This window comes from Schistocerca cancellata, chromosome 6 (genome assembly GCF_023864275.1).
Source record: "Schistocerca cancellata isolate TAMUIC-IGC-003103 chromosome 6, iqSchCanc2.1, whole genome shotgun sequence".
In the NCBI taxonomy this organism is placed as follows: Eukaryota; Metazoa; Arthropoda; class Insecta; order Orthoptera; family Acrididae; genus Schistocerca; species Schistocerca cancellata.
This window is the reverse complement of record NC_064631.1, coordinates 259,555,591-259,577,255: the sequence shown is the minus strand read 5'-3', so window position 1 is coordinate 259,577,255 and position 21,665 is coordinate 259,555,591. Positions and strand designations below refer to the sequence as shown.

Here is a 21,665-nt window from a genome sequence, read left to right as displayed (position 1 = left end):
ACTTCGGATTGAACCCTGTGGCCTAGACTGATACTTACCCTCTGAACCACCGAACAAATTTGAAATGATAAAATCATTTACACTTTAATTAGTTACTGAAAAAGATCGTCTAACACTGATAACGTTAAAAATTACTTGTTGCTTTCCAACGTGAAATATGCATGCATTATGATAAGAGTGAAGCTCTCCACTGAACGGTACTGTATTGTAGAACGTACGCTTTGAAAGGATAACTGAGTGATATGACGGTAGGCGTATGGTGGCAATGGAGAGTGAGCAGGTGATTTTCTGCTTAACAGACTGTAACATAATGCTACAAACCAATGTTGTTGAAATGTAGACTTTTCTATTCTTATCTAACGACAGGTACCTATAGTTACGATTTGCATCAGCTAGTGGGTAATTTAGTATGACGCCAGCTGGTGCGAAAAGCTCCAGCTGTGATCTGATCTCGCTTGACCTGAGGTTGGTGGCCTAGGACGTCGAAACAGCAGGCAGAACTCGGTGACAAGGAGACTTCCCCCCTAAAGGGACAATATTTTTTTTTCTCAGATGTCGATGTCCGAAACTTCTTGCCATAGATGTCAAAAGGCCGCAGTGTCTGACGACGCGATAAATGCATCAGTGTCTCTTTAAGGGACCAGGACGTGAACGGGCTGCATTTTCATAGCTCGCTGTCAGTGCACATTACTCTTCATCTACAATGCGGAGGAAGGTGTGGTTTTTTACCAACAATGAATAACATCAACTCACGCTGTATAAGGAAATTCATTAAAATATCTTCCCTCCCTCCACTGCCTCCACACCTGCCTCGACATCGCATTGCTGACCTTACGGAGAACCTACGTAGCATCTTACCTTCCGACTAGTATCCTTCCGCCTGGGAATTCAAGGAAAAGTTCCAAAACGCAAGAGTACTTTTCAAAGCAGCATGTTGGGCCTCTGTTCTCAAACCCATCCTAGCTTAGTTGGAAGTTCGCCTATTAAAATGATTCTTTTCAGGAGAAGTTCAATTAAAATATACACGGTGTTCCATTGAACGTGACCGGGCCAAATATCTTACGAAATAAGCGTCAAACGAAAAAACTACAAAGAACGAAACTTGTCTAGCTTGAAAGCGGAAACCAGATGGCGCTCTGGTTGGCCCGCTAGATGGCGCTACCATAGGTCAAACGAATATCAACTGCGTTTTTTAAATAGGAACACCCATTTTTTATTACATATTCGTGTAGTACGTAATGAAATACGAATGTTTTAGTTGGACCACTGGGGGTTAGTGCATGTAACAACAGTGTAAGTTTCCTCACCCTGCCGCTGCTGTCCGGTAAGGTGTATAGTTATTACAGCTTTCTTGATTGTAGCCCGTTTGTGATTCTTCTACTCTGGTGGCAGTGTTTCATTTCTCGTTCAGGGCGCTCTGAGCGCAGTATTCTGGGGGCGTAGTGCACTCCGCCGTTTCCGGCTTTGGCGCGTTGTTCCATTCTTGCATTTGGTTTATTGAATGTCAGGTACCTTCAGCAAGACTATCATTAGTCATTCGTTGGACAGCCACTGTCTGAGTTACTATCTTGTGAAGTGAATGCAGCTCTTGGCTGCCCATCTCTTCGCACCCGGAAGTTTTTGTTGCTAGACCTTCTCAGAGGTCGATCCCTGGAGCACCGTCTGTGACTGAACCTTGTGTTTTATTATTTTATTAATTATTGCCATACCTTGTAATGCCTACATTAAAACGTTATGTCTGTCTAGTTAGTAGTTCCGGCAACCTTCTGGAATAAATCTAGTTGTGTAAGGGTTGCGTTACAAGATTACCATCATTTTATTTCACCCGTTTGGTGGTCAGTTGCTTGTTTCTTTTAATTAACCTTTGCTTATACTTGATGTTTTACAGTAGGTTTCTAAATTTGTATGTAATTGTCGTTCCTGGCGTGTAAGGCGTTCAGCCATGATTGTGGTCATTTGCTTTGAAAAAACAATTCGATAGTTCTATTTTAGCAGTAATCCTTAAAACATTATTTACTGCCATTCCTGGCGTCTGATTCCTTCTACTGTGTTTGTGGGCACTTACTTTTAATTTTTCAGTACCTTTAAGTTGTAATTGCAGTGAGTTCTTAAACATTCTTAATTTACTGTCATTCTTGGCGTGTAAGGTCTACAGTCGTGATCACAGTGGCTTGTTTTTTTTCTTTTTAAACGTTATCAGTATCTGTACTTTATGATGATTTGCTAAATTGTAACGCACTGAAAACACTATTATTGACACAATCGTTTATTACTTCATTAATAAAGCGTGGTATTTTTTAATTTATTGTTGAGTCTGGAATTACTTCTTTAAAAATAAATCTGTGTAACTGTTAAAGGCAACCAATAGTAACTGATTACGGCCACGTCCACAATAGTAAACGAATCATGCCTTCCCTTGACAACCAGGTTTCAATATAGAAAATCACTACACTGGGAAACACGTTAGTGGAATCACACAAACGGACGTCGAAGTCAGGTGGAAGTCACATACGCTGAAGGAATCAATTTTTACGCTTGACAAAAACATTTCAACACATGACTACAAGCGGGCTCGGGGGCATCAGCATTCGACGTCGATATGCTTCGACGGTATTCTACGAAAAGCTGAAATGTAAAAATGGCTCTGAGGACTATGCGACTTAACTTCTAAGGTCATCAGTCGCCTAGAACTTAGACCTAATTAAACATAACTAACCTAAGGACATTACACGCATCCATGCCCGAGGCAGGATTCGAACCAGCGATCGTAGCGGCCGTGCGGTTCCAGACTGGAGCGCCTAGAACCGCTCGGCCACTTCGCCCGGCTTCACCGAATCGTTTAAAGTTAAAACGTGTCTTTCCTAGCTGCTGCTGAAAAATAATTCGGTAGCTGAAATGTTCTATTAACTTATATAATATTTTATTTCAGTGCTATTTATATCCACGTTGCTAAACGTTATTGCTTTACTGGGATTCCGGTTACTGATAAAATGGAAATGCCGTGTGGCTATGGCCTCCCGTCGTGTAGACCGTTCGCCTGGTGAAAGTCTTTCGAGTTGACGCCACTTCGGAGATTTGCGTGTCCATGGGGATGAATAACGATGATAAGGGCAACGCAACACCCAGTCCCTGGGCGGTGAAAAACTGACGACACAGCCGGGAATGGAACTCGGGTCTTTAGGCATGACTTTCGTCGCGCTGACCACTCAGCTACCAGGGACGGATCACGGGTATGTTAACAACAATGCCATCTTACGTAAACCGTTGTGACCGTTGCCTAGCAATTACTTCCGTATTCTCTGGAGTACTCGAAGTATCCATACGAATTCGTTCTGAGAGTTATTGAGTGTAAGGAGCTTGAGTTGTGAATTAAGTATTGCAGTGTTGCATTTTGTGTTTCGAGCACATCTAGCGAAACATTTTAAAGTTCTTGTGGAGCTTTAGAAGCTTTCAGCAAAGCGAACGCAAAGCTTCAGAGGCGAGGTGCGTTGTGCTGCAAGAGGTATGAGTCGTTGATTTAACTACCACCTATTTATTTATCATACAAGATCATTTGCAGTTAGAATATCGTATAAGCTTGTAAATGGCTGAGTATATAGCGGAGAAGTACTGGAAAATTGATGCGGGTGCTAGAGTGTGGTATCATTTCAGAACATGCCGTTATTAACTGTATGCAATGTGAAATAGAACATTGTTTTACTTTTTTATGCAGCTTCAAAGGTTGGATGTTTACTTGTAGAGGCAGATTTCTGTACTTTGTTTTTGGCGAAGTTCGTGCCCATGCATCATGTATTCTCAAATTAATTGCTTAGTTCCACAATGGTGACGGTGTAACCAATCTTTCTCTCTTGTGGATTACTCACACGTACTCCCTGCGATGTTGGACATTAGTGCTGCTGTAATTTGTTTCCGTGTGTGAAGAAAAATTTATTTTGGAACTCGTGTCATGGGCTCTGCATCGTATCGAGCAAAGCTGGTAGCATAACAAAAGAGTTTTCTTTCTCTGTGACTCAAGATATGTGAATGAATATCTTGGAGTAGGAGGCGTGTGAGAAAAGCAATGAGACTTATTTCTAATATACCAAGGTTTTATTTCTTTCAAACGACAATAATGTGCCCTGCAAAGTAGTCCCCTTTGCAGCTATAGGCCGGCGAAGTCGTTCCCCGATATCGGTAGAGGCGTAGAAAGCCTTCAACTGGTAGGGCCTTTGCCATGTCCGTCACATGCTCTTAAATGTTCTCCAGAGTCCAAAATGACATCCTTTTAAGACATTTTCCAATTTTGGAAAAAGAAACAAATCACAATTACCAAGTTTCTGTGAATACGGGGGAGCGGGGACTGTGGAACAACAGGAATGCCTTTTGAAGTCAAAAAATCCGTGATGGAAGTGGCCATGTGGCATGGTGCGTTATCATGATGCAACATCCAATCTGCAATGTCTGATCTCACTCGATTCACCTCTTTCCTGAGCTTTACCAGGACATCGTTGTAACACAGCTGTTTGACGGTTTGTCCTGGATGAACAATTTCTATATGCAAACAAGCAAATCTGTCAAAACAACAAATCAGTTTTGTTTCGGGCTTTGCCTTGATGATTCGAGCTTATTTCAGTCGAAGAGATTCGTCAGGGTTCCTCTCCTCACTTTGCCACTTGGTCTCAGGATCATACACAGAAATTCTGGATTCATAACCTGTGATTACACAACTGAACCATTCGAGGCCATGGGCAGTTCTCGCACGAGGACAACGCACACGTTTCTTCCATTCTCCTCCTGCTCAGTGGTAAGTTCTTTTGACACGTTTGGCATAAATCTTTCGCACGTGCAAAACTTCGATGCAAATTTGATGTATGCTGAAAATGTTTAACCATGTCATACATCATCTCTAATTTTACACACTGGTCTGATGTCACACGAGAACGCATACGTTCGACGTTTTCGTCGGTTTTATTAGGTGAAGGTCTACCCTGAACGAGGTTCATCTTCAACGTGTTCTCGGCCTTCCAGAAATGATATGTGCCGCACAGAAACTTGGACTATTGGTAAGGTGTGTTCCCCATAGGCTTGTTTCAATTTTGAAAAGATCACTCTCTCTGGTTCCCCAAGATTAACACTAGATGACATAACATTGCTCTAAATTCCGCTTTTGCACTTTTACAACACGCAGAAAAAAAATACAACTTCCGCGATGGCGCTTTCAAAAACCACGTGACGGCAGTACGGAGCTGAAACTCGTACTCAGCAACTAGAAGAGATTGCAAACCGTTCTACACCAGTATAACAACATAGCGTTGCCAGATCCCTCGGAGTTTTGTCTATCTCATTACTTTTCTCACGCACTGCTAACTAAGAATTCCATTGGCAATCTATAGGCTGTTCGGTCGTTTTCATTGTTTAGATACTACTGGGTATCTTTCGATCCCAACATTTGGTTATTTGGTTTTACATAGATTTAAATCGTTTAAAATTTAATTGCTGTTCTTATTGAACCGTGGATATCGACGTCCCTATATAATGATGTGCTTTGTAGTTACAGGGGTTGCTACTTAATGTTGACCATAGTGTATGCTAACAACAATGTCATGTCACTTAAATCGTTGTGGACCGTTGCCTGGCCATTACTTCCGTATTCTCTGGAGTACTCGAAGTATTCACACGAATTCGTTCCGCGAGTTATTGAGTGTACGAGGCTTCTGTTTTGAATTAAGTGTTGCAGTGTTGTATTTTGTTTTTCGAGCACATCTAGCGAAACATTTTAAAGTTCTTGAGGAGCTTTAGAAGCTCTCAGCGAAGCGAACCCCCAACTTCAGAGGCGAGGTGCATCGTACCCGCATTAGGTATGTGCTATTGAATTATCGTTGCATATGTATTTTGTATACACAATCATCTCGAGTTAGAATATCGTAAAAGCTAATAAATGACTGTGTCTCTGATGGAGATGTAATGCAAAATTGAAGCATTTGGTGGAGTGTAGTGTGATTACAGAATATGAAGGTCTTAACAGTATATAACGTGAAATAGCACTTCGCTTTAATTTTTTATGGGGTTTCAAAACTTGCAGAGCTAGATCTCCGTACTTAATTTTTTTTTAAGTTCATGTGCTTTCGTCATGTAATCTCAAATTAACAGCCTAGGTTAACAATTACAACCACGTCAAGTGCTCTTTCAGATTCTATCCGTTCTGGTTTCACCCATGACGTCATCTTGACGTCATTACTTTACGTTGCAGAGCGTGTTATTGGTCTGTTATTAAATACTATCTATGTTTGTGTTAGTTACTGCTGTAATTTACAAAGTTTGTAAAATATGCTGTTTATTCAAAATATCTCGTGATATACGATGGTGTTGTATGTTGGGGGGATGGGGGTAACTTGACGCCATAGATTATATTATCGATGGAGAAACTTGTAGCGATTTTTGTTTCTTTTCTTCTGACAAATATTTAACTGTTTCTTTCTGTATTTCACATGATCCCTGAGCGTAAGGATAGGTCGTACCTTAAGAGCAAAAGATACATTTTTGTGAGTGAAGTGACTAATGATAATTATTATCATGTTGATTGTTGCAGTTCTTTGGCTCTTTTTGTAATATGGGAAAATTGTCTACGGTGACGTTAGCCGTCAACCTAAGTACATTGCTGAAATGGTCGTGAGAGGAACGAATAGTAATGTTAGTCATACTTTTTTAACTTATTAATAGTTGGCTGCTTTTTTTCGAATGTGACGTCGCTGCGGTGTAGCGTATATGAAATTGATTGTTTTGTAGGGTTCATATTGTTGTTACCAGTGATTCGCGTTTTCGTTGTATAATCCGTAGGCTCTTACTTTGTTTATCAGGTGACATTGCGTAACTGTATCGAACGCCTTCCGGAAGTCAAGGAAAATTGCATCTACATGGGAGCCAGCATCTAATATTTTCTGGGTCTCATGAACAAATAATGCGAGTTGGGTCTCACACGACCGCTGTTTCCGGAATCCATGTTGATTCCTACAGAGTAGATTCTGGGTTTCCGGAAATGACATGATACGCGAGCAAAAAACATGTTCTAAAATTCGACAACAGATCGACGTCAGAGATCTAGGTCTATAGTTTTGCGCATCTGCTCGACGACCCTTCTTGAATACTGGGACTACCTGTGTCTCCTTTCCAATCATTTGGAAACTTTCATTTCTCTAGAGACTTGCGGTACACGGCTATTAGAAGGGGGACAAGTTCTTTCGCGTACCCTGTGTAGAATCGAATTGGTATCCCGTCAGGTCCAGTGGATTTTCCTCTGTTGAGTGATTTCAGTTGCTTTTCTATTCCTTGAACATTTATTTCGATGTCAGCCATTTTTTCGTTTGTGCGAGGATTTAGTGAAGGAACTGCACTGCGGTCTTCCTCTGTGAAACAGCTTTGGAAATAGGTGTTTAGTATTTCAGATTTAAGCGTGTCATCCTCTGTTTCAATGCCATCATCCTCCCAGAGTGTCTGGATTCGGGCCACGTATTGATTTAACGTAAGACCAGAACTTACTAGGTATTTCTGTCAAGTCGGTACATAGAATTTTACTTTCGAATTCACTGAACGCTTCACGCATAGCCCTCGTTACGCTAACTTTGACATCGTTTAGCTTCTGCTTGTCTGAGAGGTTTTGGCTGCCTTTAAACTTGCAGTGAAGCACTCTTTGCTGTCTTAAACGAATTTTACGATCGTATTGAACTTTTTCCATAAACACTCAACAATGTTAGTGTCGGAACAGAAATTTTGGTTTTATCTGTTAGGTAGTCTGAAATCTGCCTTCTATTACTCTCGCTAAACAGATAAACCTTCCTCCCTTTTTTATATTGCTATTTACTTCCACACTCAGGGACGCTGGAACGGCCTTATGATCACTGATTCCCTGTTCTGCGCTAACAGAGTCGAAAAGTTCGGGTCTGTTTGTTATCAATAGGTCCAAGATGTTATCTCCACGAGTCGGTTCTCTGTTTAATTGCTCGAGGTAATTTTCGGATAGTGCACTCAGTATAATGTTACTCGATGCTCTGTCCCTACCACCCATCCTAAGCATCTGAGTGTCCCAGTCTATATCTGGTAAATTGATATCACCACCTAAGACTATAACATGCTTAGAAAGTTTATGTGAAATGTATTCCAGATTTTTTCTCGGTTGTTCTGCCACTAACGCTGCTGAGTCGGGAGGTCGGTAAAAGGATCCAATTATTAACCTAGCTCGGTTGTTGAGTATAACCTCCACCCATAATAATTCACAGGAACTATCCACTTCTACTTCACTACAGGATAAACTACTACTAACAGTGACAAACAAGCCACCACCGGTTGCATGCAATCTATCCTTTCTAAACACCGTATGTGCCCAGTCGACGCCACACAACCCCTGCTACCCGTGTAGCCGCATGCTGTGTGTAGAGGACTCCTGACCTATCCAGCGGAACCCGAAACCCCACCACCCTATGGTCTCTAATGAAACGTACCGTTGTAGCTATCCATTGCACAATACAGTTGTTAACATTCATTAAAGTTGCTTTATCTGTCACCTACTTATTTTCAGTATACATCTGCAATTAGAAAATCGAATAAGCTTTTAGATGACTATGTATTTAGTGGAGATGTACCAGAAAACTGTAGTGTGATGTGGCTTCGCAACATGTTACTAGTAATGGGACTGCATGTGAAAACACTCTTCGATTTACATTCCAGTACATTGTTCCAATACGTAATGCAACTTCAGAAACTTCCGATGATGCTTGACTTGTAGAGACAGATATCCTCACTCAGTTTTTCTCAACGTCCAAGTGCTGGAATGATATATTCTCAAATTTATAGATTAGTTTCACAATGAGAATGGTGTCATCGATCTTTCCCCTTTTCGATTACACATACAGGCGGTATTTCTTATCGTTGGTTCGTGCTGTTATTTTCTGCCGTCGGTGAAAAAGAAAAGTCCAGCTGTGTAGGGTCATACTGAGTTGACATGGCAGTGTAGGAAAAATATTATGTTATCCTGTCACTTAAGGAAGTGCAATTAATAACTTGGAGCACTGTCGAATGTTAAACCTATTAGCTGTTTATGAGCTGTTATTGTGTTTTCTTCATGTAGAACCCGCTGAGTAAATTTCAATCACAAACACAGCTATTACGTCGTGCATGTTACTGTTTAGCTCATATGACGATGACGTGTAGTTTAGATTTAGGGCTTTTCATGACTGACACAAAGAAGGAACAGCGTATAAAGTTCTAGGGGACTTATGACCTAAGATGTTGAGTCCCACAGTGCTCAGAGCCATTTGAACCATTTTTTTGAACAGCGTATCCTTGAGAGAATACATTGACTCGGCAATATGGATAGCTGTAGAAATTGTATTCTCGTCATATACCACGGAAGGATTTTTGATTTAAGCCTTTAGATTGTAGCGTAGTTTATTAATTAGTAACATCATCCCACCACCAACATACATACAAAACAAATTTTTTTCTTGCCCCAGGGGAAGATATTTCGTATATCATGCTGTAATAGCTAACAAAATGTGAACTTGTAATAACCGAACAAGGTGTATATCTGAAACTAATGTAGTACAGTAATGACTTGTGAGTTAAGTTCAGTCTAGTAGTGAAGCCTTCAGATAGTTGCTATCAAAACAAACTTATTGTCTTCAGAGTAAATGTACCACTTATGACACGCTATTGCTCGACTTTTGAATAACTTGTTATTTTGATTCATCTACTACGAATTACTAACACAGACTTAAAGTAACTAATTCTCTACTAGCAACAAATGTATAAGCTCAATCAATTATATAGACTGTACATGTCGTTTTTGATACAAGCAGCTGCTTTTATTACAAAATCTACGGTTACAGACATATCGGCACGGTCCCAGGTTTTTCTTGTGATCGAGTTGTGAGAGACTGCTGCAAAACTTACTCGTAGACACGGTCTGGTCATGTCTAACGTGCTGTTTGTTATCGTTACAGCAATGTTCCGACGCATGAAGAAGTTTTTCTCCCGGTGTTTGGGAGGGGAGAAAGAAGAGGTTTTGCGACTGGAGAACTTGGTCGCTGTTCGGGGTACTGTACAGGTGAGCCACGTCACGTTTCGTCACTGGTGACGTAATATGCAAAGCAGTAAAGTCTGAGAGCTACCTGATTGTACATAACATGAACAGTAGATATTGCAAACTGTCACGATTTACTGTAAATGAATATTTGGTTCGCTATAAACATCCCATGTGACACATCATTGTAAATAACACATCTTAGATAGACATCTCTGCCCGATTGATGATTGTGACGATTATATAAAATACCCGCTAACTACCTAACTCCGTCCAATCACTCGTCTGAAGTTCCAAAGGTAACGATCGACCGCCTCCGCATCGTGATGAGATATATAATACCGGCAGCAACGAATGTCACTGATGGATGGATGAATTTGTTGATCACTGGAGCTCATAAAAGTCTTCACCGTAAAACTTGAGCTACATAAAATGTTTAAAATTTGCAATAGTCGTCTCTACTTCAAGTAAATCAAAGAGCTGGAGTCCTCTTAAATTTACTTTTGCGTTCGCCTCAAAGATAAAGTGCCGTAAAATATGGGCTATAAGAATTCTAATACCACATGCGTCACAGAGCTAATGGTCGTTTAGCATGAGTATGAAGCCATTAGAAATGTGTCCTATTCGGATGGGAGCCAGGGTGACTTCAGCATATCAAAGTCGTATATTCTCTGACCTGCAGGGTAGCCTCACACTGTGTCTTTCTGTGTTCCCTGCTGGCCTCCTTGGCTACATTATCTGCTTGCTCTTTTCCCCAGATCCCACTGGCCCTAGCTCCTCTCATCCGTTTTATTACCACAATATATCCGGACTTGTCCCATTAGGTAAGATAATGTTGATAATCGAACCTGAATGCTGATTAAACAATTCTGACGACTGTATTGATGCCCATTAAACTTAACACTGACCTCAGACATGGACCGTTGATTCTAACTATTTATCATTCCGGGAAATTGGGTGCGGTATTTGTTAACACTGAACAAATTACTATCTGAGAGGCTTGAGAATGGTAACATCCCTCTCAAGTTGTAAAAAAGTATGGTGAAAAATATTCTAGGGGCAGAGCTCCATTTAATATGCTGGCAACGAAATCGACTGATTGAAGACGACATTGCAGACCATCTGGTTGCCAGCCAGTTACCTGCTGACCGTGTTTAATATGAGACTGATCAAAGGAAATGTACAGTGTAGTCAGAGAACAGAGAAACAGGAACTGTTAGCAAAACTTGTTACAGTCCCACTTACTTTTCTATACAGAGAAAGAACAAGGAGGAGCTCGTAATAAAAAGACGGCGGCTCAAGAAGTTACATTTTAGGCCTCTGTCATTCCAGTTTAACTCACAATACGTAGGATAATGGTAATAAATGTCGGAGGAACAGATTCTAGCTGATACTACAGATAGTCAGGGAATACTCACTATCACTGTCTCTAGGCCAAAAATTCGAAATAAATGTAATAATTTGTAACACATGTATATGTAAAGAACTAGCGCTATCTATGAATTACAAAACATGCTCTACGACTGATCAAACTAATAAGTTCTTTTCCTTACAGGAGCGTCAGTTCACCCTGGACTCGTTTTTTGAGGAGATACTGCAGGAGCGGCTGCAGGAAGAGAAAGAAGTCCTTTCTGTTTCGGTGAGTGTAAATTACAACAGTAGAAGGAGTAGTAGCATTTGATTTCAAAGTGAATTTTCCGTTTTCTCACTACATGATAACGATTGAATATGATACTAGTTACTGGTGTGCTTGCGGGTGTTAGGCCGAATTGTTGTGTTTATTTTGTGGACATTATTTCGACGGACGTCCCAGCGATCAACTTCACGTGCTGCGAACTTTGCAGTTATGTGTACTCGCTGCTTGGACTCAAACCAGTCATTGAACGTCACACGACCTGAAGAAGATGGGTCGGTCAGTTGCTGAAATGTTGACCATAAAGCATGAACAACAACACGGCATAACCTCAGAATCACATCATTAACCAGTCATGCCCAGAAAAATGTTAAAGATAATCGGATATTAGATATTTGTTAGTATTAATTGTTGCTGAGACCTCACACGATTTGTGTTTCTTGGATACTAAGTTGAGTTACTAGATATTAAGTACCTATACCTGTACACTTGTAAATTTATGATAAATGTAACACATGGTAACACTTTTATATGATAGAAACTAGCATTAATTTTGGACTACTGCACATGTTGGATAACATAAAACTAATAAGTCCTTTTCCAACAGGAGCGTCAGTTCACTTTGGACGCCTTTTTTGAGGAGGTGCTGCAGAAGCGGCTGCAGGAAGAGAAATAAGTCCGTTCTGCTCCGGTTAGTATAAATTCGAACAGTATAGGGAATAGTAGCATTTGGTTTGAAAGCGAATTTTTCGATTTCTCACTACATGATAACTTACTCTCGAAGATGGTACTGGTTACTGGTCTGCTTCCGGGTGTTAGGCAGAATTGTTGTGTTCATTTTGTGCACTTCAACGGACGTCCCAGGCATCAACTTCATGTGCTGCGAACTTTGCGGTAATGTACGCTCTGCTTGACTCGAATCAGTCAGGAAATGTCTCACGATATGAAGAAGATGGCTCGGCCAGTTGTTGAAATTTTGACCATAAAGCAGGAACAATAACACGGAATAACCTCAGAAGCACACTATTAACCAGTCGTACACAGAAAATTAATAAAGATAATGGGATATTAGTTGTTTGTCAGTATAAATAGTATCTGAGATGTGAAACGAATTGTGTTACTTGGATACTAAATTGAATTACTATATTCTTAATTTCGATACCTGTACCATGCTAATTTGTGGTAAATGTTACAATTCGTTATACTTTTATATGACAGGAACTAGCACAAATTCTGAATCACTTCACATGTTACATAACATGAAAGTAATAAGATCTTTTCCAACAGGAGCGTCAGTTCACACTGGACGCCTTTTTCGTGGAGTTGCTGCAGAGACGGCTGCAGGAGGAGAATTAAAGCGGTGCTGTTACGGTGAGTGGCACTTCGATCTGTGTAAAGGACAACAGATTTTGGGTTCTAAGTTTATTTCTCGTTTCATGATTACATGGTAGCTCCCTTCAGAAGGGGAATCTTCAAGATATTATTCGAGTATAGAGTTTTACGATTTTTAATATAACTGAAATGCTGTCAGTTTAGATATACCGCCATGGCCATAAACTTTCTCGGTACCCATTGTCTGCTGTTCTTTCATACCAATTGTGAACTCTGATCAGATACAAAATCCTTTCGCGGCATACATATCTTTTCGCTCTAGTGTTGGTAGGATATACTTAAACTGAAGAATCAATGGTACATACAATACCGTTGCCTACACTTTCAGATGATGGATAGCCATTCAGTAAACGTTCTCCTATGTCCCCTCCCGCCCATAACACAGTTATCATATTTTCAGCACAGTTTCACCTACAGCGTCCCACGATTATTCTTGATATTTTAATCCCATTTCTTATGCTGCATGATCGTTTATTCTTCTGTCACATAGTTATCCACGAAGCTCTACGAATTTGAACTGAACATTTACACAACTTGTTTTAAGAAACTCTACTATTTTGGTATGGATGCATTTGCCAACTGTCACTATTCTCTCCATTCCTTAATGAATATAGTTCAGGTGAGGATAATACATCAGTTTGCGTGATGTATCCACTAACTCATAAATATTATGATACTTGTAACAGCTATCTACCATCATGATGCAATAATTTTGTAGACCGTTTCACCACAATAGATTACAGTCCGGGAGGGGTAAATAGGCAAACATTCACTGTCGGTAGTTTTCATATTTGCGATAAATAGTATTCTAGGGTTCATGAGTTTGGGCGATAGAAACACTCCTTCTATGGATACAGGAAACGACCATTTATTAGCATGGGGTTCTACGATAATTTAGCACTTTCCTTTACAGATGTATCAACTCACCATAATAGGGCGGCGTTTATAATTTGGAAATTTATATTTGTCGGCAGATCACTCCGGTGTCCTCCGCGCCCACCTTGGAGGTCTGTACTTCACACCGCGCAGCTCTTGAGAGCCGCCATGCCAGACGCTGGATGTGTTCACGCGTGGCCACCAACGCGACGTCTGGAGAAGACCGTCTGGCTGCTAAAATGTGCGACCGCGATATCGCGGCCAATACCACCTGAAACCACAGTTACCAATCCAATAAATCTTTGGATCAATGATATAACTCGTCTCGTTATTTCTTTTGTTTGCAACAGGCGGCGTTGTGGTAATGCAGGGGACTCGCATGACGGTGGTTGAAGTTCTCTTTCGACCAGCAAGGTCTAGGGGTCGATGGCTTCTCTTAGTAGATTAAGGCAAACGCAATAATGGTTCCTTAGGAATAAAACTCATTCGATTTTCTCACCAATGCGAGTCCTGTCTGCCATTACCTCTCCGTCGATGAAAGCGGAAGTTATAAGTGCATAATCCCTGCTTGTTATTTTTATTAGAGTTACAAAATGAATATAAGAAATAATAGTAAAAAAAGCTGTTGTGACAATGACACTGGAATGGAAAAATTTGGAATCCACAGGACTTCTCTTTGAAAATATGCGTATGAAACTTAACAGGAAAATCATTGACACTAATGATAGCACTCGAAAGACTAGAGTGACTACAAAAGTCTGCTCTAAGGATAACAAAGTAGTCCCTATAATACCGATATTTACTGTTCAACTCAGTGAGCCACATGTAATATGGCCCTACACACGCAGGAACTAAAACGTAATCAACATTTGACGCCCTCAGCATACATTGTTCATTCATTAACTACTGTCTATAACTAGACTGATCAGCCAGAACATTACGACCATCTACCTAATAGCCGGTATGTCCACCTCTGACACGGGTATCAAGGGCGACGTGTCGTGGCAGGGATGCAGTGAGGCGTTGGTAGGTCTCTGTAGGGAGTTGGTACCACATCTGCACACACAAGTCGCTTAATTCCCGTAAATTCCCGTGCCAAGCCTCCGGGCCAACACAGTCAGTCCTCGGTCAAATTGAGACATATCGCAGGTCTCCCCCATTCTACACGCGGACGGCACGCTCACCGTTACTAGATGCACCGTGAGTTTGTCTGACTAGCAGTCATTCCTCGCCATGCGACGCTGCTGTCGCCTGGACCAGTTTATATCGACAGTGGGTCGGTGGCCATAACATTCTGCCTGATCAGTGTCTGTGGGTATGAAGTAGTAGGTATGTAAACACACTCAGTACCTGGTCATAACGGAAGCGTGACGAGTGTCTTTGCAAGTGGGACACATAAATCAAAGCACACTTAATGCAATCAAACTGATGCTGCAATTCACGGACGTGCACTGGCAAAATAACAATTGTCTAGCATGTGGATGTAACCTCAAACGAGTAAACAAAGGAATGAATAGTGCGACCATAATGCTCAGCCTTAAGGGTGACTGAGAATTCAGAGAGAGTTCATGAACGCTGCTACTTATACTGTGGCACCTATCCCCTTGATTTGTTATGACGTTAAATTTTACTTTCAGGACTAATGCCACAGAGGAAAATGATGTTGCAGAAGGCACGTTTTTGTTTCATTTTTTATTTGCTTCACCAAAACCTACAAGAGTCGTTTGGAACATTTATGGAGGTGCGACATGAGCTGTATGTGCAGTTTATACATCCGGATCACCTAGACGTAAGGATTTTGTCACAGACTGGAGCATTCTGCAATGTTCATGGCTGTACAGGTAACTCCAACCTGAAGAAAATGACTCAGCTGTTATGTCCCGAAAATAAAGTAATGAAAATGTTTAAGAATATTTGGGTAATTTAAAGATATTTCGTTAGATAACAAATATAAGTAACTTCTTTTACACCTCTCTAAGGACTTTGGTGTGAAATAATAACGCAAACGCAAAATGTTAATATTTGCACCATTTTTCGTTAGATGCTGCTTAGATTTTCCTTTATTGTATAGACAAAAACTGATAACAAATATTCTGCATATTATAGACCTCTGAAATGGCTAGCGCGATTAGGCGAAACAGTTTGGTAAACACACGTAAATTCAGTAGTAAAGGACGGAATATCCGCTTATCGCTATGATGAAACACAATTAGATTTTTCACAGATGATAACGTCATTTACCGACTTGTAAAGTCAGCAGATGACCATAATGAATTACAAAATGATTTAGATAAGATATCTGTATGGTGCGAAAAGTTGCAACTGACCATGAATAAAGAAAAGAATGAAGTTATTCACATGAGTACTAAAAGAAATCCGCTAAATTTCGATTACACGGTAAGTCACACAAATCTGAAGGCTGTAAATTCAACTAAATACTTAGGGATTACAACTACAAAAAACCTAAACTGTAACGATCACATAAATAATGTTGTGGGTAGAGCTAAGCAAAGACTGTGATTCACTGGCTGAACACTTAGTAGGAGCAACAGGTTTACTAAAGAAACTGCTTACACCACGCTTGTCCGCCGTATTCTGGAGTATTGCTGTGCGGTGTGGGATCCGCATCAGGTGGGACTGACGGATGACATCGAAAAATCTTTTTGTACTATCTCGAAATAGGGGAGATAGTGCCACAGACATGATACATGAACTGGAATGTCAATAATTAAAACAAAGGCGTTTTTCGTTGCGACGAGATCTTCTCATGAAATTTCAATCAATAGCTCTCTCCCTCGATTGTGAAAACATTGTGTTGGCGCCCACCTACATAGGGAGAAATGATCATCATGATAAAATAAGAGACATCAGAGCTTTAACAAAAAAATTTAAGTGCTCGTTTTTCCCGTGCGCCGTATGAGTGTGGAACGGTAGAGAGCTTGAAGGTGATTCGTTGAACCCCCTGCCAGGCACTATATTGTGAATAGCAGAGTAATCACGTAGACGTAGACAATTTAGTTCATGGTAGCTGTTAACAATAGAAGGAATACACAAAAAATCGAAATGGTGGGTAATATCTCCCGACCTACAACACAAAAAACTAGGATAAGGCGATATAACGTAAACTTATAAGGTACTTCAGTACTGCATTTGATAGTTTATAGATATGGAAGAAAATGTAAGGTGAAACAAATAATTTTTCTTCCTAAAATGTGGCAGGTGTTAAGCAGTATGATAATGGAATAGTAAAGTGAATTGTATTCGTCACAGTTGTCTAAATAACTTTCAGAATGTTGTTGGTTACACTGGGCTTAAGGTCGGCCACGCCGGAATATCTTTTTTCAGAATAATGCGATAGCAAAACCTTCTACTGCTGAGTACAAACAAACTTCGCCTCCTACTCCACGCACTTTTATTTTACCTTGAACAGCATCATAACTTGTACATTTCAATAAGTCTCTTCCACACAGTTGCGAAAAAGTTAGGTACACAGCTCCTAAATTTATTTATTCTTGTGATGTCGTTCAGTAGATTGCTAGGTATGTACCATTTTAACGTATTTTCTAAGTATAATACCACCACAACAAATAAGCCGATGCATTTTAGCTTATTCTTCATTCGATACTCTTAAAATTTAGTAAGTCCCACTAGAAACATGTGTGGGCTCAATGATATTCAGGTCCGCTAGGATTAAAACTTCACCGATCCCCCCTGTTTGCAAACTTTACCTGGGAAGAGACTAATCTATCGGTAGGACTCTGATGTGTTACATCAAAAGTGGAAACTGTTGACGTTAATATAACACAGCACATAAAGACATGGAATTTAAAGGTACTGGACGTCGGATTTGTTCAATGGATGGACGAACATAGGTACCTCACATTCCGAAGATGTAAAAGTTTGTTAAATCTGTGAACGGTTGATTTACTTTAACTGAAGGATAATGAAACGAAATAAAAATGAAATCTGAGCAAAACTTAAGCGAAAGTTTAAATTCTATGAGAGTGTTACGATGGCCATTTGAATGTGCAGTGAAGTATCTGAAACAAAACCAAAGTCATGGTTCAGACATAAGTAGGGAATACGGCAAGGGGCAAATCGATAAATCTTCTGAACGTAATTACTAATTCGTGAAAGTTTTTTGAACATCTCTGTTGCTGGTGTAGTTATTCATATAACGATTCTTCTTCCTTTTGCGGTGTTACAGGTGAATTCGACACAAGGTTGTTAGAGGGCAGCTGTCAGAACTTGTTATATGAAAACACTCCAGTACTGCTTCAGAACCTTTCTTCGTCTGATTTATGAGCTCAGATACAGTCTTAGTTTCAGGATGGCTACATTTATTTGTATACTGTTACTAGCATCTGAAAAGGTCCCCTGCAAACAGCAGTATAGCTCTGTTACATAACAACACATTGCACGCATAGTAAGTTGTGCTTCGTTAACTATGTCATATACAACTCCTTTTCCAGCAGAAAGTTTCTGTTTCCTTCGCAATAAACAGGCTGTTGAGACGTCTTGCTGTCGAGTGTCAAAGTACTTCGAAGTATACAATAATTACCAAATCAGTTGCAGCTTTGAGCACTCCTCCTCTGCAATAGTCCGATACCCTGCAGGTACCTCTCACAAAATTGTGAGCGTCTCACAAGGAAAATTTTGCCTCCTAATCCAAACGGTGAATATATAGCTACTGCATTTTGTAAAAATCACAACAATCACATAACACGTCTCACGGCAAAAATCAAAATAATCGTCAACAGTAATTCTACATAAATATCTTTCTGTAGCAGTGACTACTAACGTATATTCTTTAACCCAGCAAGGGATCAAAATAATACTCTGTTGTATCGTCAGTTGACATCTAACGAACTATGTGTTTTTCCTGATCGTACTGGTTTCGTACATTTTGTACAGTATAATTAAAACGGGAAATCAACGGTGATCGTTTTTAAAAGAGTTCCATACACGTCTAACGATGACAATCCACAAAGTTCCAATCAGAAGTCTAAATGACTTTCCGCAGTACACACTCCCGTAAGTAACTCAGCCCAGGTAAAAATAGTCCAAGTCGACAATGCTCTGGCTTCAAGTTGCTCATCTGTAGGACACCTCCGACTGGATTCACTATTACAAGATATTCTGTTATCTTCGCTCTAAACAGAATCAAACTAATCAACATGTGAGCCATGGCAGTAGCGCACTAGATAATATCGCTTGCAGGAAATTACAGAATGTAGAGAACTGAAGCTTGCCTACTACTATCCAACAGCATTGCTTAGATCTGGGTGAAAACTGTGTGCTGTTATGTCGTTACAGCACCACAGCACATCGCTCGAGCGTTTTAACCGATACATTTACCCCTCGCGTCCAGTAATTGCCATCCTGCGACGTGAGAACGCATTACGTCCTTACTAAACTGATTAACAGCCTTCGATAACACCCGTCCACTTTGATAAATAACATCATCACAAGCCTCAAAATGCAACACAATTTTGATTTAAAAATGGCTATCAAGACGTCATAATCACCAGATGCCAAAAAACGAAGGTATAAAAATCAAATTCAGAAACATAAAAATTCTGAATAATAAATATTGAGCATTACGGGGAATCTGTGGCAATTTGGGGAGATACAGTCTCCAGTAAAAAACATAGAATCCCAAAACTACTGAAGTATTCAAAACATAACAACCAGAAGAATACCATGAAGAGTAGTATGCAGAGGTTGGCATCGAAAATGCAAAAATAAAGCATCAAATTAGAGAAATTCAGCTGGTATCGAAGACATCACACCATATATATAAACTAACTGAAAAGCCAGACACCAATACAAAAGACCAAAAGGCAATATCAGTACAGAAAGCGAAAAAGTAGTACCAGTACAGTTAGCCAATGTTATGAAAGTTAACGAAATACGATAGCAAGCACATCACTTACGTTCATAACTCGATCGAATACTCCGATACTGATACAGAAAGCAAGAAATTGCAGAAATGGACAAAATGCAGTAACATGGGTTCACCAATACACCTCAACAGAAAATCGCAAAATCCCTCTAATTACGGGTAAATACACTATGTGTTCGTATAGACGTAAGTTGTTACGCACTAATCTGGATCTAGTGACATCATTCTGTAAGCAACCGAACTAAACTAATTCTGCTACATCTTTGTACATTACTTTCAATTACTAACATCGCGTTCTTCACACATGACGTTAGAATAAGAAGTCTTCATTTACCATAACCTGTCTGTGCACTTGATACACTTTTCCGTTTCATCCTGTTGGCCGTAGACATCTCCACGCTTGTAATACGGGAGACATCTTTTAAGGAATATGTGTCCCGCCGAGACTTACGCAGTTTTGTTGTTCTCATAGTTTTCGCTTTGGTTACATGTTGTCTGAAGGCTCTACACGGATAATCTCGTTTCTCTATTCATCGCACAGCGGTAATCTCTGAATTTTGTTGCTTTTGTGCTAAATGTTGCTGTTACTGGAACGATTCCTGGTGTTGCCAACCTACTAAAAAGTGAATAATCCAAGAAGCAATAGCCCAAATTATCTTTTCCAGTCTAACATAAATGCCCACTTTCAATCGCACCAATTCTTTACCATGGTGCAGAGCGATGGGAATTTACATTTGGTGAGCCATGGGCTACCTTTACTGTATACAAATTTCTAGTACTTCTAAAACAGAAATCACACACAGGAATACACTCAGCCGAAGAATGAAGTACTGGTCATAGCTCCTCTTTTAACAGCACCTTCTCGTAGTTAGGTGGCAAACGAAAGGCACTAAGCGGCTGGAAAAAAGGACAGGTGAGCCGCGTTTTCAACAAAACACACATAGTTATTGGCCTATATCACTGACTCAGTTCGTTTCTGGAAATGTGGAACATGTTTGATGATCACGCATTACGACCTTCTTCGAGATCGAGGAAGATTTTCTGCTAAAATCACTACAGATTCAACAAACAGACATCCAGCGACATTCAGTTCATCATCATCGTCAACAAGATCTAGAGCAGAAAAGAACTCGACCCAGGTTAATGCTGTTTTCCTTCACTTCGCGCTGTCGCACTCTCGTATAGTGGACAAAGTACGAGCAAGCGACGTTTCGTCCTGTTGCAATCGGAGCAGTGTATCCCACAGAAATCTTCACCCGACAGAATTTTACAGTGCATAAATATTTTAAATTTAAAATCATCCATTCTGCTGCCTCTATGACAGATAAGTACTCGGTTATATAATGAACCTCTCTGACGACGTCCACACTGTTGCATGAAACTAATGGTCAGCTCTCAGGTGCTCGGTTCGGCGCATGCGCAAAATGCGATTCTGCACCACCGAAGACCACATTCCAGCCGCTGAGTTCGTCTGCAAGGGGTGGAGAAGGGATCGTGGGCAGTAGGTGTCTCCTGTCCTCAGCACTGGAGCAACGCTCCGACGTGTATGTACCAGGGCCCTCCCTCCGCTGAACCTCGCCGAAGAGTGGTTCCTCTTTCTCCCCAGTCATCGAACAACGTGTCACATAAATAGCAGATTTTGAATGTAATTCATGTCTGCACTATTCTGTACCTTATGATACCTGTTTTGTCCTGAACACTGTGGAAGATGATAGTTCTGAAACTGAAATAACAATAGGATTCAAGTCAGCTGCGACAGGTAGGAAATTTCTCTGTATGCTGCAGTTAATATATCAGTACTGTGA

The 21,665-nt window shown here is 40.4% G+C and overlaps 1 protein-coding gene across 1 annotated transcript in view; it reads left to right on the top strand.

Moving 5' to 3' along the window:
• Positions 1-12,363, top strand: part of LOC126088272 (nexilin-like) — a 152,567-nt gene extending 140,204 nt beyond the window's left edge. The window contains exons 8-9 of the mRNA XM_049906402.1: positions 11,610-11,693; positions 12,295-12,363. Of these exons, the coding sequence (XP_049762359.1) occupies positions 11,610-11,693; positions 12,295-12,363 (153 nt within the window). The remainder of the gene's footprint in view (positions 1-11,609; positions 11,694-12,294) is intronic.
• Positions 12,364-21,665: the final 9,302 nt, after the last annotated feature.